The sequence below is a fragment of the Haliotis rubra genome, unplaced genomic scaffold, assembly GCF_003918875.1.
Source record: "Haliotis rubra isolate DU_JTF1 unplaced genomic scaffold, ASM391887v1 Scf1231, whole genome shotgun sequence".
Classification (NCBI taxonomy): domain Eukaryota; kingdom Metazoa; phylum Mollusca; class Gastropoda; order Lepetellida; family Haliotidae; genus Haliotis; species Haliotis rubra.
Genome location: NW_025765150.1, coordinates 5,585 through 32,031, shown reverse-complemented (window position 1 = coordinate 32,031; position 26,447 = coordinate 5,585). Strand labels below are relative to the sequence as shown.

Genomic DNA, 26,447 nt, shown 5'->3' with positions numbered 1-26,447 from the left:
CGTCCAGTATGAGTTATCCCTGCCCAAACCATGAACGATAGTGAAAAAGCATCAACACATGTGTATTTTCCATGGATAGAGCGACTTGCACGTGTAAATCATTAACATTAAGTGGTAGGTGGATTTCCATATTGAGTATTTGAATAAGGAAGGTGCCATTTGTAACAGAATGTATCGGTCGTTAAAAAAACGTAATAATGACATGTCAACGGCCTGACGTGTTTTTCCATACTGTTACGAAAGTTCGTAATAGATTCAGTTGTATTTATTTCAAACAAAAACGAAGATTTTGAAACTTTCAAGAAATAGTGTTACCAATAGCTTGACCCTTCATTAATGACGCCGAGTATAATATTCATGACACTCTAGACCGACAAAGGACTTCGATATCTTTACAGATGATATCACTCGCAGCTAAGGCGTGAATGTCGATCCCGTGCAGTGAACGTGATAACACATGTGATAACACCAGCTACCGTTAAGCCACCAGCCTGACGAGAAACTTTACCCGACATCACCTGTACTATGTCAGACTACAAAATGTATGATAAATCTTATAAACGCATTGCTTAGTCACGCCTTTCTAGAAGTGAGACTGTTAAAGGGTTACAGATGCCAAAACGACCTTTTATGTCTAAGTTCATATAAATGAGACAACAATTCTGATACAGAAGGAAAACTATATAGCCTAAGAAAGATGGTTACTATGAATGCCTTGAAGAAGACTTAGCAGTCTGAATAATTCAAAGCGGTTTGCACCCTTGAAGATCCGGGTTAGAATAGATCTTCAGTAACCCATACTTCTCGTAAGACTCGACTAACGGGATCGGGTGGTCAGGCTCGCTGACTGGGTTGACACATGCCATTGTGTCCCAATTGTATCCCAATTCCCTGAATTATCTGGTCCAGAATCGATTATTTACAGACCGCCGCCATATAGCTGGAATATTGCTGAGTGCGGCGTAAAACTCAACTCACTCACTCACCCAAAGCGGTTTGGGCTTTTACTCACCACTTATGTATCAATTGTGAGACATACAAGACGTGAAATATCAACAGCTATTGCAAATTCAAAATCATCTAACTGTGCCAGACCAGATAACATTTTTCAGTAAGTTCTCACACCGAGATTCTATTGAGTGTTTTGATTTATATATGTACTAGTTTCAAGCCTCGCTGGTTATGTGTCATGTTTCTGCTACATGTAACTTTGTGACCGATATACAAGTGTTTTCAGTGGACCATATAAACCTATATGTAGCTGAAGCCCAAACTCCACAGATATCGTATCCTATTGCGACGTTACCAGCGCATCTTTTCAGTCAAAATTATAACGTTTCAAGATATTTACGTGGCTTTTAGGAAAATACCCCAAAAGCAGTAGACGCGCACCCTCCTGTGTACGTCAGTAGACATAATACATAAAGTGTGTGAGAGAGAGAGATATTGGCAGTTTGGGGGGCATGCTGATAAAACGCCGAAGGTCCAGCGGTATTGCACGGAGAGTATAATACAATCAATAACACCGTACAACAAAGGAGATTATTACATTCTGTTACATCTTGCTGTAATAGTATACAACCAGGTATTGACTTGGATGACAAGTTACCTGATAGTTTCGACTGTTCACTCGGTGTACGGCAGGGCTGTTCTCTATTATTACTTTATTTCTTTAATAAGTGGCATATCAGGCCGGAGCCTTGTCGGGTGCCAGAAATTCAACCCGACCTTGTACACATATTGTACTTTGTGCAGATGCTGCTGATTTGTTTCTGATAAGCTCTTTAATCTAAAATAACGTGTGTGTTGAAGGAGTTGTAAATGACACCAGTAAACTGTCAGCGTCGATGAGTTGAGGTGATAGTTGAAGATCAATGTCGTGCTTTACATATACCTAAGCATATATTTGCCTATGTGATATCTACAGCCATCGACATGCTTCTGTGATCCAACCGATATTTAAGTGTTCCCAGCAAGACACAAATTAAATCTTCTCAAGTCAACTAAAAACTTAAACCGTAATCAAGGAGATGTTTCCTTTTGAGCCTGCTTTGTTGTTGGTGAACAGCTATTGTGCCAGGGGATGCCCTAGACAAACACGTGGTTGTGCAGTTTGAGCCCTTTGCGCGTGCCAGGATCAGTAGTTCGTCATGGTCGGCCGTTGGTATGACAGCACGTATCTTTGAACTTGTACATATCTAACACCGGCTATTTGGGGTTTTCCGTCACCAGAAAAGTTGTGATACTAACCGGAATAAGTGTGAAAAGACTCGTTAAACTCACTGAACCTGTGGTGTCAAGGCTGAACCTGTGGTGTCAAGGCTAAACCTGTGGTGTCAAGGCTGAACCTGTGGTGTCAAGGCTGAACCTGTGGTGTCAAGGCTGAACCTGTGGTGTCAAGGCTAAACCTGTGGTGTCAAGGCTAAACCTGTGGTGTCAAAGCTGAACCTGTGGTGTCAAGGCTGAACCTGTGGTGTCAAGGCTAAACCTGTGGTGTCAAGGCTGAACCTGTGGTGTCAAGGCTGAACCTGTGGTGTCATGGCTAAACCTGTGGTGTCAAGGCTGAACCTGTGGTGTCAAGGCTAAACCTGTGGTGTCAAGGCTGAACCTGTGGTGTCAAGGCTAAACCTGTGGTGTCAAGACTGAACCTGTGGTGTTAAGCTGACACTTGTTCAAGTTCAAACTGTCAACTTGCATTCCACACTGCCTTTTAAAAGCAAGTTGACAATGTTTTATATTCACAATTTGAAAACTGAATACAAGAAAATCCTGGAATGTCCAACAGGTTCGACAGATTGTCGAGAGTGGGTGGAAGTGCTTCCATCGGGCTATTCCACATCCCTCCCTCAAATGTTTATCTGATTAACGCGAGAGATTGACGATGACGTTGACGGAATCGATCGCACAGGTCGTAACTGTCCTTCGATATGACCCGTGTTGTATGATCAAAACATGATTCGAGTGTCACTTTCCCGATCTGGTAGCGATACTCTAGTTGGTCGGATGAAAGATCTTTTTGACGTGACCCTTGATCTGATGTCCTCAGATATTTGTTAAGTAGAAGTGAGAGCTGTTGAGTGTATTGTGTCGCCGGTGTACACGTCGATCAGATACACAACACACCCACTGACTATCACTGAGCGAGGTATACATGTTATCCTTTTGTAATAAAAGGACGGATTCTGAAAGATAATTTGCTGCAGCGACCACTCTATCACTTCTGTAGTACTCCATCAGCGTTCACGTCCTCAACATGATTGTTTCCCCCCGGGCGGAGCGCGGAACACCGGGGACATGGAGCCCTCGTTCCTGGCTCTTCCATCACGGGGACAGAGATTAGAGTTCTGCTGTCGACCGGATACTGTCCAGAAATCCCTCAACGTATCAGAGATATACGGAAAATGGTTTTGTGAAAACTGTAGGCGATATAGAACTACAGCTCATGCAGCCTCATATTCAAGGAGAAGTGGTCAAACACTTGGTGACCACACATGTGACCACGGCTTGTAAATAATCACGTCTGGACCAGATAATCTAGTGATCGATATTACGAGCATCGATCTGCGCCACTGGGATACGATGACATCCAACCATCCGATACCGCTAGTCTCCTCTTAAGCTTACGAGAAGCATATTTTGCTGAAGACCACTTTCAACCCGTATTTGTACAGGTCATGTAAAACATGGACTGAATTAAAACCATTTTAAACATGTCTCCATTTTCCTGGACATTAATATATTCTATATCAAATTCACATTAAAGTTTTCTTTTCTTTTTGTCGATGTAATACCTTTGCGCATGGGAGATGTACAGATTTGGTCTATTTTGTGTGGTGATACCAGGAAAACTGCCCTTCTCCAGCACTGGCATCCTATCGTTTCCCTCTTGTCCATCAGTGCTGTTGGTTGGATCTGGAACTGTGTTTCTACAGACAATGACATTAATTAAGATAACGCCTTACAACTGACGAACGCTTTATGGTTGAACATGGCAGTCAGCCACGGTATTTAGTTGACAATGACATTAGGTTTCTTATTCACCCTGATATGAGATATCTTTTCCTTGTTGAGCGCAGGAGATTTGATGGCCAACTCTTGCTGTGCATGGCATTACGTGACGGTTCGTTGACCATAGCTTTTTTTCTTTGTTGCTTAATGCCACTCTCAGCAATATACCAGGTATATGAAGGAGATCTGTAAATAATTAAGTCTCGACCAGGCAATCCAGTGATTATCATCGTTAGCATCGATCTGCTCAACTGGGATGCAATGACATGCTTCAAACACGTCAGGAGACCCTGGCCATCCGAACCAGCATGGGAAGTTGACGACCAGTTGTAGCCCGGATCTTCACGGCTTTGCTGACACTGGCAATGGGTGACGGGTTCGTATTGAACAAGACGTTAGGTGACGGGTTCGTATTGAACAAGAAATTAGGTGACGGAGTTAGCATTGGACAAAAAGTTAGGTGACGGGTCTCGTATTGGACAAGAAGTTGGGTGACGGGTCACATATTGGACAAGAAGTTAGGTGACGGGTTCGTATTGAACAAGACGTTAGGTGACGGGTCTCGTATTGGACAAGAAGTTAGGTGACGGATTTAGTATTGGACAAGAAGTTAGGTGACGGATTTAGCATTGGACAAGAAGTTAGGTAACGGGTTCGTATTGGACAAAATGTTAGGTGACGGGTCTCGTATTGGACAAGAAGTTAGGTAACGGGTTCGTATACAAGAAGTTAGGTGACGGATCTCGTATTGGACAAAAAGTTAGGTGACGGGTCTCGTATTGGACAAGAAGTTAGGTGACGGGTCTCGTATTGGACAAGAAGTTAGGTGACGTATTGGACAAGATATTCGGTGATGGGTTTGTTGCTGAATGTGAGAGATTATGTCACGAGACTCGTGTTTAAAATCACATAAGGTGACATCGGGACTCTTGTTGAATATGACGGATTGGATGATGGGAATGCAATGGGATTCAAGAGACTGAAGGGACAGAACTGGTGATATTCCCATGCTGTGTATTGTTCAAAGACTCAAAGCTGCCACTATGCAGGCTCTGATTCCTCCAGCAGATGTCCTGAATGTGCTGATGACCGTTCCATGTCGATGTCGTGTGTTGCCACCCGATGTTGTAGGTGGTTGTTATGTAGGAAGTGTTTCAGTTTGGAACTGTCTTTGACGTCTACATGCAGGTCCATCCGGACTTTCGTGACATGACTATTGAAGTACCCTGGAAACACCTACTAGAGTCCTGGGGGCTCTGGTTCAGTTGTGTATATATGTACAGTAGATATACACTGACTGAAACCCTTTACCTTCATGCTGGCTGATAAGTGTGTTTTTTATGCAGGTCCACATTTCTCCATTAATATGCCTCGATCGGACAACACCAGCTATGAGGCTGACGGGGAAACACAGCGGCTCCTTCCAGACGGCAAGATGGCGGCCAAGAAGGCGTATGAGAAGTCAGTGAATGATTCGGGTTCTGAGAAGTCACGAAGCAAAACCAACGTGAAGTTTGGCGCCACCAAAGTGTTTGTGGTGATGTCCATCCTGATCTGCGAGTTGTGTGAGCGCCTGACGTACTACAGCATTGTCGCCAACCTCATCCTGTTCTGCACCAGCACCCTGAAGTACAGCAGTCCAGATGCAGCCACCATCAGTCTCGTCTTCTCAGGTCGGTCTGGGTCAACGGCACACGCATCGCACTTTCACAAACTCCACACACAAAGTCTTTTTTCACAATTCTTATATTAGTTTGGGAAAACACACACACACACAAACAAACAAAAAAACACACACATATACTACTATATATTCCACTGATACAATGAAAGATGCAATAATATTATTTATTGAATGCACCATGTCATTTAGGACATAATCAACTGCAGCATATGTTATCTCTGGGATTGCACCTCGGTAAAGTACATATTTTAGTATTCACTTTCGAATACCCGGGTGGGATTCAAATACAAAAGTATTAGAATCGGTACTTATAATACCAACTAACATATGTTGGGTGTAAACCATTAACGCATTCTGTGATGTAGATGCTTGCTGTTTGTATATGTGTCAATAGTATTCCTGCAAGTACCGGACAGGTTGCAGATAACTGTGGTGTTTTACTGTACTGTTGGTCTGTCTGAAACACACCTCATTCCTCCAGGTTGCAAATATTTGACAATGATTAAAGGTCTAGTTTACATATATTGTTTTATGTGCTCTCATATGTGAACGCCGAGAACGATCGTTATCTGACCTTCAGTGTCAGTGATGTGACCCCGCGCCTGTAGCAGATGATGCACTTCAGAGGGGTCACCAAGTGTCAACCCAATGTAGCTATGTGCTACACAGCAGGAGAGCTACAGATCAGGTGCAACTTTATGTTACATCATTTTTCCTGAATCCGTGAGTTAGTGAGTGAACGAACACGGCATGGTGCACAAACAAACAACTTATACCCAATCGTGGACTGATGACATCTAGATCGGTCACAAAGCGAAAGCGGGATCAGAACTAGGTGGCATCTCTCACTTCAACTTCCACCGCGCTAACACAAACTCAGCCCTGTACTTGTCTGACACTTTGTCACTTTGCAATGGCGTACTTTTCCAACGATCCAGCATGCCATTTTATATATATTTTGAAGATTTCCCTCATTTACTTTTCTCAGCTATAGTTAAATGTGTTTTGGAAAATACCATGTTGTATTGTGAGTCACTAACGCGTGCACACTCCATCTGCGCAGGTGTGGTGTACTTCATCCCCGTGGCCGGGGGCTACATCGCCGACGCCATGGCAGGTCGATACAACACCATCCTAGGAGCAGGCCTGATCTACCTCATAGGTGAGTTACGCAGCTGGCCCAGTGTGTCCTGGTCTGTCCTTGACGACCGGGCCCACTGTTTACACAGGTTATATCCCACAGCGTGACAGTACTCAAAACATCGTACGAATCATGCATTTCTCAAAATGTTAAAAACGTAATTGTGGGACATTGGTCCAAATGCACATGCATGATTGTGGCTAAAATACCGGTGTTAGACAGCACGCATGTAGTAACCACACACACACACACACACACACACACACACACACACACACACGCGCGCACACACTCACACGCGCACGCACACGCACACGCACACGCACACGGGACAAATCGGTATGGACAATATAGGGGCTTCACATTCACAGCTGGTTAGACCCTTCAACTGCAGCCAGATCACCATCGCCGGGCAAATTGATAAACCGCTACCAGCAAACTGGCCAGACCCAAGAGCGCCCAAGAACGGGACGATCAAAAGTCACGACACCGGCCGAAGACCGCTACATTCGGCAGATCCCCTTCAGGTGCAGATTCGTGACGGCGACAGCGCTAGGACACGCCATCGGCAGACGGACAGTCCTTGGACGTCTTGGCATGGCTGGTATACGAGGCCTTCCGCGGAATGGCCTTGACCCGTCTAAATCTTCAATGCAGATTGCAATGGACATGAACTGTGGGTCGGTGGCAGCGACGTGACTGAGAGAGAGTGCTCCTTACAGATGAAAGTCGATTCGATCGGTTCAGAACCAATAGCAGAGTTCGCCTTGTTCGATGTAAATGAGAGCGACTGGCGCCAAACAGCGTTCATGAAGTTAATCCGTTCATACTTTAAAAAGTGATAACTTTCTTTTGCCCGGTAGTGTATGTCCGTCTGTAATGTCTGTAATGACGTGGTGAAACTGTAGTGAAGTGCTTGACCTGGAATTGGGATCTAGTTTTGAAACTAGTGTTGTACGTGTGGTGATGAAGAACTTTAGGATGGTGCCGGACCTGGATCTGTGTCGGTGACCTGGACCCAGTCTTTAGGGTAGAGTTAGACCTCGAACCCGTTGTGTAGTGCTACAGTAGATCTCTTGTAAATTGCTCCACCACTAGTGAACTGTTGGTATAATTCTAGACCTGTAGTGTAGTGTTGGACCTGGCCCTACAGTGTTTCATCTGTGGTGTAGCCTAGGTGGGTGTGTCAGTATATACGTAGAGTAATCAGAGATCACTATATTGGCCAACAAGGTTCAATTTCATGTTTGTGTGGGGCAAGAACTTCTATAATCCCAAATGTTTAACACTGGTGATCGAACCCAATCTCACGGCTCCATTGCAGGTCTTGTGATGATCCCAGCCTCCGCCGTAGACTATAAAAGCATGTTCGGTAGGTCGGAGGATGGGTCGGCCTATGACATGTCACAGGTAAGTTGGAACATCGGGGGTACCTCAAGATATCGGGGGATGTATCAGTAGGATACTTCAATATATCAGTGGGTATATTCAAAGATTACTTTAACATATATGGGGATATATATATCGATGCATCTCGGAAGTTTGTCATGTAACGCAGGCATATTTGTCAAGTAGCCAGTCTTCTGAGGGACATAATTATATGGTGATATTCAGGAGTTAAGGGCTACTGATTGCAGACAAGCCAAGGGGGGAAATGTCTTAAAACTAGCCATCATAGTAGCCAACGACTGCTTAAATCTACAACGATTCTTACACTGCATAGTGTAATACCTGTTTCCTAAATCTGGAATTCATGAGAAACATGTATTTTGTGTGGCCTTATATGGTGAACTTTTAGCGTCTCGAAATCTCCAGATTATTTTAAAACGACCTTCGACTCCGAATCCTGCTTTCTGTAGGAGGCGAGACGAGGATTCTTCCTGGGAGGTCTGGCGTTTGTAGCTATCGGAACTGGTGGTATCAAGGCCAACGTCGGGCCCCTTCGGAGCCCAGCAGGTTGAGGGTCTTGGTGAAGCTGCCGTTCAGTCCTTCTTCAACTGGTAATAAATGATTGTACATTTAACAGCTTTTCCTTGGTATGTAATATATTTTAATGACAGTTTGTGATAGGGTAGCGTAATGGTTAAAGGGTTTGCCCTTGACAATGTCCTCCGCGTTGACATTGCCCAAAACACCACAAATATCGCCGCTGCGAGCACCCCACGTCCCTTCAACATTGACGGTGTTCATGACCCTGATGCCCACAGCATGCAGTCGTCTCATCACTGTGACTCCAGCGAGGTCAGCATCCGACTGTGCAGATGCTAAATGTGCAGGGGTGGTCATCTTGCAGGGATGTCATTCTCGATCCCCAAGTTCTGGGACCGTCAGATGTCTGACCAGTCTGGTTGACGCCTCTCACTTGTCTGATGATGGTCTGCCAATGGCAAATGGCCTCTGGATGTGTGGCTTTAACATGTATACCACTAACAGCCTTAATCGACTTGTTTATATAAAAGGATATCTGTGGCTTCTTGGAAACAGAGACATAATGCTTTTAACTTGTAAGTTACAATCAAAGCACTTTTTAAAATATTTACGTTGTTTATTTTTATAAAATCCCAAAACTCCACGTGTTTAGCTTGTTTTGTAAGTTAGTGTTCAGTTTCGCCATTTCCTAATCCTGTGGTTGCAAGTCGCAGTGGTTGTGAATCCCCCAGGCTGGTATATGGAATGTTTAGCCGCCGATCTGTGTTACAGGTTCTACTGGTTCATCAACGCCGGAGCTCTGGTCGCCTACTCTGGGGTAGCTTACCTTCAACAGAACTACAGCTGGGCCTGGGGCTTCTCCGTCCCTCTGTTCAGCATGATCCTGGCTCTCGTTGTATTTGTCCTGGCCAGAAGTCGATACGAGCACCTGCCTCCTGGAGGTCAGTAGATGCTAAGGAATCACTATCAAATAATGATATATCAAGTGATTGCTAAAAGGTCAGCGTATCCTGCTCACTGATGACGCCAGTCATGAACAGGGGGGCTTTATACTCTTGGGTTTGACAAAAAATTACAAACGTTATGAAAACGTGACAAGACTGAAACAGACGTTAGGCCTGTGATACTCGATTCAAATGCGTCCCCATTTCCTGTTTGTTTGTGTCAGGACACTCGAGTGTGCCATCCCGTATTTGTGCTGTAATCACGTCCTGCTGTCAGTGATGGCGCTTGCATTTATTACAGATGATCCATGTACTACAATTCTAGTGTGGACGTTTGAGCGTTCATATGTACCACGATTTATCGGAATAGTTCTACGCCGCGTTCAGCAATGTCCCGGCACAGTTGGGTACACCAGAAATTGGTTTTACGAAATATTCCATTTGGGTAATCGAATCCTGACCTTGACGAGCGAACGCCTCAGCCTCAAAGCTACCCCGCCGGTCTTGACGCTTATAGTCCACCCATTGTAGTTGATTCATGTGTATGTCTTGTCACATAGAACACATTTTGCATTTCCACATGACGCACAGTTATAATGAGGTGACTTCCGGGTTAGTCGTGCAGTAACAAGTGAGAGTTGTTTCAGAGAGCGTGCTGGCCACGGTGTTCAATGTGTGGCGTAAAGGCTGTGGCGACTTTGAGCGGGTGAAGAAGAGGAACGGCGGGACGATTAATGACGCGACTGTAGATGGCGCTGTCAGTGTGTTGAGAGTCATGCCTGTGTATCTACTCATGATCTTCTACTGGGCCATCTACTCCCAGGTACCCACACTTTGTACAATACTACCTGCCATTAGCCTAAAAATAGATATTAACCAAAGAATAACACATGACCCTGGCGTGAACGCTAAAATAGGACCTGACCTTGAACAAACCCCTCATACTAGACCCAGAATAGACCTAATATAAACTGTAGAATATAACTTAACACGTCACAATTTAATTCTGGACTCACAAAAGTCCAGAAACTCTCCGCACTGTGGGCACTTTCTGACAAGGGATTTGACCAAATTAAACATGCAGTTGTTATGAATATATGCCAAGGATGAAAAAATGAAAAAAAATGTTATCGAAAACTTGAAATTTAAACTCGAACAGTGGCCCATGGGCGAGAATGTTTAATTTCGATCAGAATTCATGTTTGGGAGGTTGTAAATGAATGAGTGTAAGCATCATGACACAAATTTCAACTCATTTTGACTTAATTCGACTAACTTAGAGCGATATTTAAAAATCTCACCCATGGGCGAAAAACATTTTGGCCCATGGGCGAGAATATTTACTTTTACTCAATATTTATGTTTTGGAGGTTGTAAATGAATGAGTGTATGTTTATAAGCATCATGACACAAATTTCAACTCATTTTGACTTAATTCGACTAACATAGGGTGATATTAAAAAATCTCGCTCATGGGCGAAAAAATATTTGGCCCATGGGCGAAAATATTAATTTCGATCAGAATTCATGTTTTGGAGGTTGTATGGGCGAGAATCATATTTACTTTAACTTACTTCGACTAATTTAGAGCGATTTCTCGCCCATGTTTTGCCCATGGGCGAGGTTGTAAAATGAATGAGTGTATATTTATAAGCATCATGACACAAATTTCAACTCATTTTGCCTTAATTCGACTAACTTAGGGCGATATTAAAAATCTCGCCCATGGGCGAAAATTATGTTGGCCCATGGGCGAGAATATTTACTTTTACTCAAAGTACATGTTTTTTCCATGTTTTGGAGGTTGTAAATGAATGAGTGTATACTTATGAGTATAATGAAACAAATTCAACTCATTTTGCCTTAATTCGACTAACGTAGGGCGATATTAAAAAATCTCGCCCATGGGCGAAAAACATTTTGGCCCATGGGCGAGAATATTGACTCTTACTCAAAATACATGTTTTTCCACGTTTTGAAGGTTGTAAATGAATGAGCGTATGTTTATAAACATCATGACACAAATTTCAATTCATTTTGACTTAATTCGGCTAATTTAGAGCGATATTAAAAAAATCTGCATTATTTACGGTAACATGGATTAGCTAATAGCGCATTGCCGGGAGACCCACATTCACACGATCACTCAACCATACCCATTTCCGGTTGAGCCACACCATTTTCAACTCTTGTTTTCTTAAAAGTGGCTTTCCCGGGCTATAACTATCAGCACACCCCAATCCGACCATCTGTCATTAATTAATTACCTGTCATTAGCTATCAGTTGTATTGAAAGCCCTCGCCTATTGTTTCATTATTTAATTGTTTCACGGATAGGTATGTAGTCACTCCAAATTCACCATATGTGCGTGACTGTCCTCTCCGACGTCCGCGCCCACCTCTCAACCTCGCTCAGCCTGCCTTGCCCCCCTCAATGCTCCCATACCACCCCTTCACCCCACCCACCCTAGAAGGACTTACATGGTCCCTTCATACGTTGGCGATTGTGCACAAATTTAGCCATCACTTAAAAACACAAGTATCCTACTATTATAAACCTGGTATATCTAAATTTACTTCGAATGTTTTGAGACTTACGTACCCTCTCAAGAAGACAAAACTGTGAAACCCGTGAAGGTCCGGGTTAGAATTCGCCTTCAGTAACCCATGCTTATCGTAAGAGGCGACTAACGGGATCGGGTGGTCAGGCTCGCTGGCTTGGTTGACACATGTCATCGGTTCCCTATTGCGCTGATCGATGCTCATGCTGTTGATCACTGGATTGTCTGGTCCAGACTCGATTATTTACAGACCGCTGCCATATATTTGGAATATTGCTGAGTGTGGCGTAAAACTAAACTCACTCATCCAACTGCTCAGATCGATGCTCATGCTGTTGATCACTGGATCGTCTCATCCAGACTCGATTATTTACAGACCGCCGCTATATAGCTGGAATATTGTTGAGTGCAGCCTAAAACTAAACTCACTCGCTCACTCACTCCAAACTGTGAAAATTAGGAACACCTCTAGCTACCAACAATGTCAACAAGAACATAATGGAGTCCCTGCATCAATACATCTTCAAGACTAAACGAATTGATAAATTATTCTAGACCAATATCTGTACACAAATAATGAAATGTAACTGCAAGTTCAAGGTTCCTAAGCACGTACAATGCACATTTACCCTACCTCATGTAATAATGTCTATCTCTGATTGATTCACGTGACCTTGAACAAATGGTGGACGGAAAAAAGTCATGGAAAAAAAGTCATAGAAAAAATAACTATTATAAAACATCATGTTCTCCAGTTATTTACTTTGTTTATACTATTTCACTTTCAAGTTAATTATTCCTTTAGAGTGACGCTGTAAGCAATTGGATCTTATCCAAACAGGAGAAATGAACAGATTATTATTTGTTTGGTTCTTAACGGATTGTGGGATTAAAAGTCACAAGTCACATGATTGTTTGTTTAACTAGCTTTGAGCTTGACGATATCAAACCAATTAATGAACTCATGGGATTATCAGTTAATGCTTTTTACTCAAATGGCTTCCTTCTAGCAGCTAATATAAGACACGCTGGCCGTAAGACTGTGATCCAAACTCTTCACGGCATTGGCTGGAACATTCGGTTAAATAAAATGTGCTAGGACAACTGACTGATGTAGTGCTGTTGCAGATGAAAGTGTTATGATGATAGTGCATTAACTGATGTCATGTATTTTATTTGAATGATTACATTAATTTTATAAGTTAGGTTCAAATGTGGTAGTGCTGCTGCTGATAATATTGTTATGACTTGTTACAATCCTGACCTTTTTTGAGTTTATGACTTTTTTCCTATGACTTTATTCCTACCCAATCTATGACTTTTTTCCATGACTTTTTTTCTACAACCGAACAAATTACAATGTATGCCGGGTGCACGGTTGTGCACTGCTTGGGTGGTGTTGTACAAATCATCAGGCAGAATACATCATTTATATCCCGCCCCATGGAAAAAAAACGGTATCTTCCCATAAGATAGACCTCCCAAAAGACAGACCGCTTAAAACAGCACATTTTATGGTTGGTTGCATAAGGCTTAATGAAGCTGTAACCTTGATAATATGCATCCACGGCAGTCAGTGAACCGTGAAGAAGTGGTTCAAATCGACTAGTCAGTACCATGTTAGTGAAATATATGACTGAATTTCATGCTATATTTACATGAAGAGAGATTTAAGATACTTTTGCCTAAGGTTATGTATTTATATGGTTTTATAAAAATCTTTCTATGATGTATATTTTGACCCTCTAGATAACAGTGTCTCATAAGCCTGTTAAGGCTGGATGTATGTAAAACATTATGTGTTTATTTTATATGAATTTTATATCTTGTTTACATACATGGGACACTTTAAAAACTATGTCTATCTGTCTGTCTGTCTTTAAACATTCGATAAGATAATTTCTGTTTACTATTGTGATGCGGCGTATTTTTGACGTCCCGTTTTATCCACCTAGCCGAAGGCGTCAGTGACAGTTTGCTACTACTTATGATAGGAATTAATTTGACGTTTTTGTGTATCCAGTTCTTGTGTATTCTGTTATATTATATATGTACCGGTGAGGTATTACCAAACCAGATTCTCAGAGAATATAAATATGTTTAAAGCATATGTTCAAGATTGAAATACAATATGAACATGCACACAATAGCAAAATTGAAAGGCACATCTTGCCAAACAAGGTTTTCAAGAGCATATACGCATAACTGTGCACGTCTTGAGAAAGGTCAAAGTTCCGATTCCAATCTCAGTAAACAGGGTTGTTCAATCACACATATATACACACCAATTTTGCATGACAAATAAGTTAATACACAAAAGAGAATTTAACACCATTTCGACATCTTATAATACAATCAATTCGAGATTTCCTTAGAATGTACGATATTTGGCTGCGCGATAAGAGCAGTCAGTCGTTTTGAAAAAACCCACACTCACGAGCACCTGTACATCTCACACCTAGCCCAGGGTGATCAATGGATTGTATATATGGAAAGCAAAATACACTTGAAAGTCGTGGCTGTTTAACTCCAATACACAAGACCAACGGATGGCACACAACGACTTTTTCGGCGCAAATTGTCGCAGGCGCTTTGCGGAAATTACGTAACTGAACGCGGAGACACACCAAACGTCATCGTTCCGCTCCGTGACCTCGTCTTTGCGAGCTACACTGATATACTCAACTGAGGTGAAACTCAGAATGATGAAATTGGAAATGAGGAAGAAACCAGCTAAATCAACATGTGGATGACAACACAATAACTTGAAAATCTCTCATGAATTCGTATGACAATGCAATATCTGTTGAGACCATGAGAATTTGAACAACGAAGAAAGTTATATGGATATACAACTTCTTTATTATAATGTAAGCGGCGTTTCGGCGGTGTACCCCCAACAGACAGCAGGGGTTACCTGGGATAAGAGGACACTCATGAATGAGCGTGCAGGGCATGTTGTTCCGTGTGTAATATGGTCCAGGGTATTTTGGCTGCCCATAAAATTGACGCTGTGACTTCATTCATTCATTTATTTCAATATACATATTATCATCATCAATAGTATTATGAAATACAACTATTAGGCAATATTAGCACTACCATCATGATACAAACATACATTATTACAAACTATCACATTATACACAATATCACAAGCATACATCATTATTCATAGTCCCACAAGGTGAGACACACCGTAAGCAAGTGGAGTCTCGACACCATCTTGCAACAGTCGCTCGTGCCTGTCTGACATGACTGAAGAACAAATTGTCAAGGAACTATCTCAGCAATCCGTCACAGCCGTAAAACGATTCACCTTCAAAAAGGACGGTGTTGTTCAACCAACGAACACCTATCTCTTCACGTTCGCGCGAGCAAACATTCCTGACTCGATTAGAGCTGGTAATTGTAGCATTGGTGTGGAGGTGTATGTCCCCAACCCACTCCGGTGCTACAACTGCCAAAAGTTTGGACATGGATCCAAGTCCTGTCGTTCCTCTGCTGTTTGTTACTGAGGGCAACGACTGTACTAAGGAAGTGAAGTGCACAAACTGCGGTGGTAACCATATGGCCTCTTCCAAGTTCTGCCCAGTGTGGCAACGCGAATCCGAGATACTAAAGATCAAGCACAAAGAAAATATCTCATTTCACGAAGCAAAGAAGAGGGTTGCAAGTCTAACTGCAGCCCCTTCAACCATCACCTACTCTTCTGCTGTCTCCCGTCCTACTATCACTACTGCAACCATCTCATGTCAGACCGACCTGACATGGGTCACGTCTTCTCAGCCAACTGAACTCAACACAACTCAGCCTATCTCAGCCACTCAATCTCCAACACCAAAAGTCAAAACCTCTGAATCACAAACACCAGAACAAATGCCAAAACCAGAAACAGAAACTGCGCGCAGAAAAAAGGGAAAGAAAGAGGCTAGAGAGACTAAAACAACTTGAACAACTGCCAAACACAAAACCAAAGGCCACCTCTCCTTCAGAGGTCCCCATCGAGGTCCATAACTCCTTTGGCCCTCTGGATATGGAGGTAACTCCAACTCCACCTGACACCAATAGGAGTTCATCAAACGCTTTCTCACGTTCACGTGACATGTCACCAGTGGAAGCACCATGAATCCACAAAACATGATCCAATGGAATTGCAGAGGACTTAAGAATAATTATAATGAATTACAGTTATTGATTCAAGACTTCAAACCATCCACGTTTTGTCTCCAAGAAACCTACCTAAAAGGACCGATAAATTTGACATCCGTCGGTACAGTTCCTACCACTCCTTTTCTCCTCCCGGTGTAACAGCTACAGGAGGCACTTCTATCCTGGTGAGGCAGGGCATCCTTCATAGCCCTGTTCCACTTAAAACCAACCTACAAACTGTTGCTGTCCGCATGACTCTGAACGTAGGGTTTACACTATGTTCCCTCTATCTCCCTCCCACCTCAACTGTTCGCCTATCAGATCTTCAGAACTTATATGAACAACTCCCGAAGCCCTGCATAATCATGGGCGACCTCAACGGCCATAACCCCCTATGGGGGAGTACTGATACAAATAGTAAGGGAAAGGTACTTGAAGAGTTTCTCTCAAATAATGATGTATGCATCTTCAACGATGGATCAAACACCTACCTCCATCCTGCCACTGGATCATACTCTGCTCTCGATCTATCACTTACAGATTCTAATCTTTTAAATGAGTTTGAATGGTCGGTCCATGACGACCTTTGTGGAAGCGACCACTTCCCAACAATTCTTACTCCTATCAATCCCACGGACGAACCACCATCAACAAGATGGAATTTTACTAAGGCCAATTGGCCTTTATTCCAAACCCTATGTTCAGAAAAACTTAAGCCGGACAACTTCAGGAATGTTCCTGACCCCATGGAACTATTTTCTGACGTCCTAAATGCCATTGGAGACAAAAGTATTCCTAAGTCCTCTGCTACCCGCACAAACGCAAACCATGGTTTGATACAAACTGCAAACAAGCTAGGAAAAATAGGAAGAAGGCGGAAAAATATTTCCGACAACATCCTACAGTGCATAACCTGAATGCTGTTAAAATGACAAATGCCAGGGCAAAACGTACCTTCAAACAAACTAAACGCCGGTCATGGAGGAAATATGTGTCAAAAATCAACTCCCGCACACCCATGTCCAAGGTGTGGAACATGATTCAAAAGATCAAGGGCAAAGGGTCAAAATCAGGAGTTCACCACCTGAAAGATGGTGACTCCCTTCTAACAAATAAATCTGAAATTGCAAACAAACTTGGCGAAACTTTTGCAAACCACTCCTCCTCATCAAATTATAACCCTGAGTTCCAGAAATACCAAACCCAACAAGAAAAGAAACCAGTCAATTTTAATTCTGATAATGGGGAGGATTACAACGAAACGTTTTCCCTCCATGAATTACGTACTGCCCTGGGACAGGCTCACGACACTGCGTCAGGAGCTGATGAAATCCATTATCAGCTTCTGAAACATCACCCTGACACAGGCTTGGAAACACTCCTAAATATATTTGACGACATCTGGACATCCGGACACTTTCCCCCTTCGTGGCACAATGCCATTATCATCCCTATACCAAAACCCGGTCGCGATCATACTGATCCTTCAAACTACCGTCCTATATCACTAACTAGCTGCGTTTGCAAAACCATGGAGCGCATGGTCAACAATCGATTAATCTGGTACTTGGAGACCAATAACCTCCTCAGTGACCTCCAATGTGGTTTCCGAAAAAAACGAAGTACCATTGACCATCTGGTGCGTCTGGAATCATTCATCAAAAACTCCATTGTCAACAAACAACATGCAGTATCTATCTTTTTCGATTCAGAAAAAGCATATGATACAACGTGGAAACATGGTATCCTAAAAGATTTACACGAGTTTGGATTGAGGGGTAGACTACCTCAATTCATATCTCGGTTTTTAAATAACAGACAATTTCAAGTTCGGGTGGGTTCCACACTGTCTGACTATTTCCACCAAGATCAGGGCGTCCCCCAAGGCAGCATCCTGTCTGTCACACTTTTTAGCATAAAAATTAACAGCCTCACTAACGTTCTGAACAGTTGCGTTGATGGGTCCCTTTTCGTGGATGACTTCAATATTTCATGTCGTGGTAAAAACATGCCCGCAATAGAAAGGCAGCTACAACTCTGCCTTAACAAAATCCAAAAATGGGCCAATGAAAATGGTTTTAAGTTTTCAAAATCCAAAACAAATTGTATTCACTTTTGTCGTAAATACAAACCACACAAGGATCCAGACCTAACTTTAGATGGTACTCCCATCAAGGTAGTAGAAGAGGCCAAATTCCTTGGACTCATATTCGACTGCCACCTGACATTCTTACCACACATAAAATATTTGACCACCCTCCTTCACTTGTACAGATCATTAGTTCGCAGTAAACTAGATTATGGCTCCATTGTCTACGGTGGAGCCTGCAAAAGCAATTTAGAAAAATTAGACTCTATCCACCACTATGGTGGCTGATTAGGGCCATCGCTTTCTCGCCTTAAAATTCGGAGGCGAGAAAGCGAGAAAGCGATATCACGAGACGAGAAAGCGATAACACGAGACGAAAAAGCGATAGCACGAGACGAGAAAGCGATAGCGCGAGACTAGAAAGCGATAACGCGAGACGAGAAAGCGATAACACGAGACGAGAAAGCGATAGCACGAGACGAGAAAGCGATACCATTACGCGATAAAGCGATAAAGTGATAAAGCGATAGAGCGAGAAAGCGATATACCAAGGCGAGAAAGCGATATAGCGAGAAAGCGATATAGCGAGAAAGCGATATAGCGAGAAAGCGATAGAGCGAGAAAGCGATAAAGCGAGAAAGCGATAGAGCGAGAAAGCGATATACCAAGGCGAGAAAGCGATAGAGCGAGAAAGCGATAGAGCGAGAAAGCGATAAAGCGAGAAAGCGATAGAGCGAGAAAGCGATATACCAAGGCGAGAAAGCGATAGAGCGAGAAAGCGATAGAGCGATAGAGCGAGAAAGCGATAGAGCGAGAAAGCGAGAAAGCGATAGAGCGAGAAAGCGAGAAAGCGATAGAGCGAGAAAGCGATATTTCACATAATTCTGCCCTGTCTGCACATGACGTCTAACCTGCGTATGATTTAATCCAACAGGAGGCTTTATTGTCATTTGGTTTAATCGTATAGAAACAAAATGAACATGCTTTCGAATTCTGTGGCATTTTTGTAATTAATCCTTTGACTTGTCCAAACAATAATCCAACAATAACACCAGAAACCGAGTGTGTTTTCGTTGAAATAAATGAGCGCTCTTAAAAAGTCTGTAAAAAGGATAACAATCATTTAATTTATCACTAATCACTAATTAGACCTTGATTAATTCCTGGCTTGCATTTCTTTATTGTCATTTCCCTTGTTAAATGCTACCATTGTTATCTCATTATTCATGCCGGGATTAACTATCCCTGGCTTCCATTTGTCCATCCACCCTACCAATTTAGCGTTAATTAAGTACTGGCTTCCATTGTTATCTTAGCACTGTTGTTTCAAATGTACGTCTTTAGCTTTCTGTTTCCTAGTTTCTAGTCTCTTCATTCACCTGATGAAGGATAAGAATATACTCCGTAACATCGTGTTTCAGTCCGGTGTTAAACAACAAACCAACCAAACGAACTCCCAGTCGGGCTTTATTGTATCAGTGATGGAATTTCATACACCCTGTGCCTTTCATCTGGTCTTTTTATGTGTGCCTATTTCACACATATATATTTCCACTATTATGTGAAAAAGGTATTGTTCTAAATGTATGTGCCATCGTCTCCCATACTTCTACAAGAATGGCTTGTCTACATACTTATATGTCTGTCTGTCCCCATATCCCAACTATCTACTTGAGACAGTGCCACAAGTCATCGACCGACGTGATAGGTGTGTTTAACAAAACGTAATATAATTATTACTTGGGGAATAAAGCACTATATCATAAAACACCTGTATATTGAAGATAATTTAGTTTAGATGGGGAGTTGAGAAGTTGGACGTAAGAGGGTTGGGAACTTGATTGCGTATAAGTTCAACTAAGTAAGTAGTGTAAAGTATATTGTGACTTATTGTGCAGAACAGTTCAACTGTTGCTGATAAGCTAATAAGGAGTCTACTAAATAGATGAAAAGGGGTTAAATGTTAAAAAGTAGGGCTGGGGAGGCAGGGTACGGTGTTTATGTTTTGGTTGTAAAACGTGCGGTGTGTGGCCTTGACATTGTGAGTTAGTCTGGATAATCGAGTTTACACTGTAATGTGTGGCTGGATAGGGATGTTTTAAAGGGTTTATTCTGAATTTAAGGGTGCCTTTTTGTTTGGTGTTTTGATATTTTGTTTTCAGACCCAGTCTGGTAGTTATTGAGTAATTTGGTTTCTTCTAGTAACTACTATCTAGTAGGTACTAGTCTTTGCACCTATGGCTTTTTTTATATATTGTAAGGAGTTTAGTTGGGGATAGAGAAGGACGGGAGCGACTCACTCCAGTGTGTACACGATACATGTTTTGTAGATGTGTAGGAGGGTTTATTTGGCTGCAGTGACCTTAATGCTCACAATATGAAACATACATTTTAGAAAGTCCGATATGCTCATGTGGACTAGTAAAAAATGAGGATAGTTTTCTACTTTTTCTTTACTTGTCCAATATATACTGTAACTCGAAATAACATGTACTGTTACCAAAAAGGATATACATTAGACTCAGTACTATTCGGAAATGCCCATGCAACTGCACCTGTAAATATGCAGATTCTTGAATCTGTTCATTTATATATCGTAAAATCAGGCAGATTTGACGCCCTTTTCTCATTTGTCTGCATCCCAGTGAATGTCACGTATTGCTCTCATTCGATTTGAATCGGTTTGACATGAGTTGACCAAGTTATAAACAAGATGATACAGGTAGATAGTTCCATATATTGAACGAGTTTCAAGTCCTCCTCTGGAAACGAAAATGTTACGAAAGGTTAATTGGATACACCCGTCACCAATCACTTTTTCACAACCTATGCTACCACGTCCAGCTGTAGCCTTTACTTTACTTTTATTCTCAATAGACCACCAATGGTGGTATAAGAGTACATCTCACACACATCAATTATTACATACAGTCAAAATGGCGGCGGAGGGTAACAATATATTGTAGAAAACCAGTTGTTGGTATAACATGTCTATTATCTAACTTTTGTCAGAAGAAAACATGGCGGAAAAGATGGGTTTTGATAGATATTTTGATGGCAGAACAGGTTTGAAATTGGCGGACCAAAATGTCGCTTACATTATAATAAAGGAGTTGTATATCCATATAACTTTCCCCGTTGTTAAGCACACCAACTTCTAAATGCCATCCAAAGAAGTTCACTATATATGGCTAGACCAGCGTTTAACTGCGTACTATTTTCAGCTTTGATTAGACGAACGTTTGACTGCATCCTTTTATTTGCTTAGATTACACCATTGACTGTGGAATGGTTCTGTTACTACATTGAGGTATCAAGGTGCTTTACAGTCACGTGCGTCTCCTCTATCTTTGGGTAGGAGCGAATTGGGTTCATGTAGGTGAAGTTCTTCAGTTAATAAATTTCATCGTCTTAATTAATTCAAAGAAACTACAGCTGTATTTTGATCACCCTGAAATACAATAAAGTGACATAAACATAAACGGTTAAGTTCCATGCCTCATTTCTAATTCCTCCACCTATAACCAAACAGCGAGAACTGATAATTATTTTTGAATTGTCTACATACGGCTCATTTATAGTGTCACATACTTCAAAACGGTTATCTCCCAATTGACAGACACCCATTTGACAGACAGCCAGTTGACAGACACTGAACTAGAAGGTTAATTAGGGTTACACCTACGGGTATAATGGAACAGTCCACTGTCCAAGGAGTAGAGTAGGGTGAGCCTGAAAGAGGTTCGTTACTGAAAAGTTTGATTGTGTGTAAATAGGACTTTGTTGTGATTAAATGATAATCTCTCTTCTATTCTCAAAATTATTTTTACTATCAATTATTATCGAATATAAAAACAGGTTTGTCACTGAGAGGTTTGATTGTGTTTATTGATTAAAACATTTTATGCATTCAAGAAAAAAGATTTGGGCACAACTTATCCAACTGAGAAAAACCCTCTCACAAAAATAGGATATGTTAAGTTAACTGAGGCACTTTTTGTTTGAGAGATATAGATAAATGGCAGAGAGATATGTACATATTTGAGAACATTCTGCTTTTCAGTTAATGGCACTACCATGAAAGATAAGATTAAGACCAGTCAATGTTCTAATTTTAACAATACTTTCTAAAGATTTTAATAGTTTACTTTGATTAGTAAACAATGGACATTCAAGGAGTAATGAAAACATTCTCGCATCCATGGCCACATTGTCATGATGCGTCACTTTTTATATTTATTCTAAATAAATCATAATTAACTGTACTCGTCATATATATACCTTAATCTTGTGTGCAAAACATTTAACTTCTTTATTCCATATGAATAGTATTTAGGTGCACGCTTTTCTTTCACCTGGATATGAGATTCAAATGATGCAACAAAGTTGCAATTCCTAATGGCTATCGGATTATTATTCCATATTTTAACTGCTGATGGAATAAAAAGATGATGTTTAGTACCCTCAGTCTTGTACATGGTTGGCTAAAATTATTGGAGTTTCTTAATTCATAACTTATCTGGTTGCCTACTACAGGTGGGAGTAAATCCTGAAGAAAAACTGGTGTTGTTCTGTTCAGTAGGAAATTTAATTTCTGAAATGCTCCAATCATTTTAGATGTCATTTTGACAATGTTTTCAATATGATGATCCCAACTCCGTTAGGCGAAAAGGTTAAAGCAGAATGTTTATGAAAATCAAGTTGTTGGGTTTTTTTTTTTTTTTTGCAGCAACATTCAAAATTCAAATGTCTTTTCGGACATCTTTCAAAGTAAATAATACAGCTTCAGTTTTCTTCTTGCGTATTTGGACTATTCCATTATAATGTGTAGATAACGGGTAGTAGCTAATATGTTCATTGGACCGTAAATGTTGTTGTTTTAAGGCGTCTGCGAACTGCCTGTCTGCGTAATGGGAGGACACCTTCAAAACTCTCTGAATGTGATGTATATGTAATAAACTGAGCTGCAAACGCAAGCTCCAATTTGTTTGAAATGTAAGTGTAACTCACCATTCCATTAAGTTGGAATTGAACTGATGGCGCACAATATGGCGTCACAAAACCATCAACAATGAACCTCTAAAACATGAACATTGCTCTTAGGCGACATATACAGTCAAGTCCGGACTCCGATGATAATCCGGATGTCTCGCCTCCCGGGCGATTTCAGCTTGTTACCAATCTATGCCTATATAATTTGCCTCGATAATCCGGAAATTCGGTTTCCGGAACCGGACGGGAAGTAGCTGTCACCAATCAGTAAAATAAACAGTAAATTGCTTCACAGTCCGACGCTGTAAGTCGTGTTCACGAACCGTAACAACACCGCCCGGCGATGTTTCACTTAATTAACTGGCCAACTGGGTTGTTGTTTTAATTAGCCATAAAAGCTCCTCGACTGAAGATACTGTACATTTTACACTTTGATTGACACCACAATACAAAGGCGTGGATGACAAGTGAGCTGTTTTGTGATTGGTAAATGTACTTTGACAGACAGATCCGGTCACGTGAACTAAATGTGATTTTGCTTTTACGACAATGCTGCAAGTCACAAGTATGCTTCGCTAACTTTGCGAAATGTGACCAAATACCACGTCTCATATTCAACCGATGGATGCAGGAATAATTCGGACATTCAAGGCATACTACAATAGATCGTTTGTTAGACATTACCCTCACCTGTGTTGAGGGAAGGACGTGATCAGACACGTCGGATCAACATGCGGATGTCACTCGGTAAAATTATTGATGTGATGAATTGCTTTTTACATTAAAATGCTTATTTGTTTTATCCAGATTCGTGTCGTTTTTGTAATTCAATTCACACACTCACTCAGTGATTTTATTTTAGGATGATGGTTTGGATGTGGTTGATTGTCTTAGTGCTGGCCACTCATGGTGGAAATCGCCATGAAAAATATACTCGTCACAATGCCTTATTTGTCATAGGTCCCTCCTGTTCATCTGGCACTTCTGACACATTTGTCACACAACATCATAATTCAAAGAAAACCATAGAAACGAACCAGTCAGACTAGAAAATTCGGAAACTTTTGGAAGCAGTACACATCAAGAAGATACGATCCGCTCTCAACAGAGATGAAGGATAGTACATTCCCAGTGCCTACCATCAATTGATAAAGTAATCAATAATATTTCTTGTGTACATTATCTGTTTCAATTCAACTATGTACATCAAACCCATCTTTTGTGTATATACATCCACCTGGCCTCCTATAAATTCTAATTCAGTCCTTGTATATCACCCTTCTGGCTTCCAATCAACTTACTCAAACTCTTCTACAAGCGTTGTACATCAACCTCATTTAATGTATTGTGAGGTTGTTCCCGGTATTTGACAGCATCGCATGAACGCAACCATCAACAATAGCGTGCGCCTGCACGTGGACTTGTCAACTGTGTCGTGTGATTGTTTCTCAATTGTAGTGTGAGTCTTGTCTTTGTCTTCGTCAAGTAAACGTCTGTTATTTGTACACCTGTGTTGCGTGATATGTGGGCCCTCTGAAGACCTTACAATGGTGGCAGCGGTGGGATAGTGTGGACACATGGAAGGACTTTGAAGAAGTGCGACTTTCAGAAGAATTTCACGGAATGTGCTCTTCATCGAACTGTGACGTGAGTTTGCTCCATTTTGCCATTTTGACCTTGTGGTTGAACTTTTTCGTCTTCTGTGTGAATGACATTGAACATTTAAGCAAGAATACTCTTTCATTTCATCATGGCTGAAGGTGGTATAAGTCAAGAACATTCTGGCGATATCGCTTATTTCAAAATTCCTCTGTTTGATCCCAACCGGTCAACCTTTGCGAACTTTATTGAAAATGTGTATGAAGTGAAAGCTTGGGGCCTAAACTGGAACTCTGATAAAAAGTTACGTGGCTTAGCTTTAGTACTTCCTGCAGGGTTTTGCTCACGAGTATTCAACGATGTTTCTGATGAAAACAAAACTGATTATGCACAAGTCTGAAAGCCACTTTGATTAAAGAACTTGATAGAACCCAAGAGCGTACTCAAACTGCTGCTAGGGAGTTCAGAGAGAAATGTGTCAAAACCCCATGAATCCATTGATGATTTCGCCCACCGTCTTCAGGTCAAGGTTGATGAAGCATACCCCTCATTCGCAAAACAAACAAAATGAACTCTGTGCTCAAGGATTTTTGATGGCTTGTCAAGTAAGAAATTGAGAGAACAACTGAACATTGCCATTTGTCAACAATCAAAAATCTCCAAAATTTGATGCTCTTGTAGACATGGCTAGACGTCTTGCGGGTTCTCTGTGTGAGGACAGTGATAAGTCTGTGTTTCTTATCAATTGCATTGCAAGAAGCCAGGTCACAAGGAGCGATACAGTGTTACACGAAGAAACGGGATTTAGGTTCATCAAATAGTCGTAGCAAGTTTTGTTCCTTAAAGTCAGCAGCTGAATGTCGTGATACAGAGTAGAGTGATATGTCAAAGTACAGAAACATTCGGTGTTACAACTGTCGAAAATATGGACACATTGCGACTAAATGTCCAGATAAATCCCATGTACATTGTGTTTCTTCAGACACCAACAGTAACTTTCCCTCAATTCCTCAAAATTCACCAACCACACAAATCCGTCTTGGTAGCGAGTCTTTCACTGCAATCATAGATAGTGGAGCTAGCGTCTCGTGCATAAGTGTGTCTTTGCTTAAGAGAGCTTTTCCAAATGGTGTTTGTCTAGAAGAGACAAAATCTAAATTAACTGATCTGTCGGGTTCTTTGTGCGTTATCGGTGTGTTCGATACAACTATACAGATCAATGGGTGAAATCCATGATTGTAGACTCCATGTGTTGATGTTCGTGATGACCATTTGTTGCCAGGATGGGACTTTATGTAGGTTTGAGGAAATAGTCATTAAGCCAAAGGAAAAGTCAGCGGACTTTTAG

The 26,447-nt window shown here is 41.5% G+C and overlaps 1 protein-coding gene across 1 annotated transcript; it reads left to right on the top strand.

The window, feature by feature from the left end:
- Positions 1-26,447, top strand: LOC124266137 (solute carrier family 15 member 4-like). Its single transcript, XM_046700948.1, is given in 9 exon segments — positions 1-114; positions 5,355-5,681; positions 6,756-6,854; positions 8,158-8,243; positions 8,693-8,767; positions 8,769-8,833; positions 9,534-9,703; positions 10,354-10,529; positions 26,382-26,447. Coding segments are annotated over 9 exon segments (1,107 nt in total). The 5' UTR covers positions 1-71.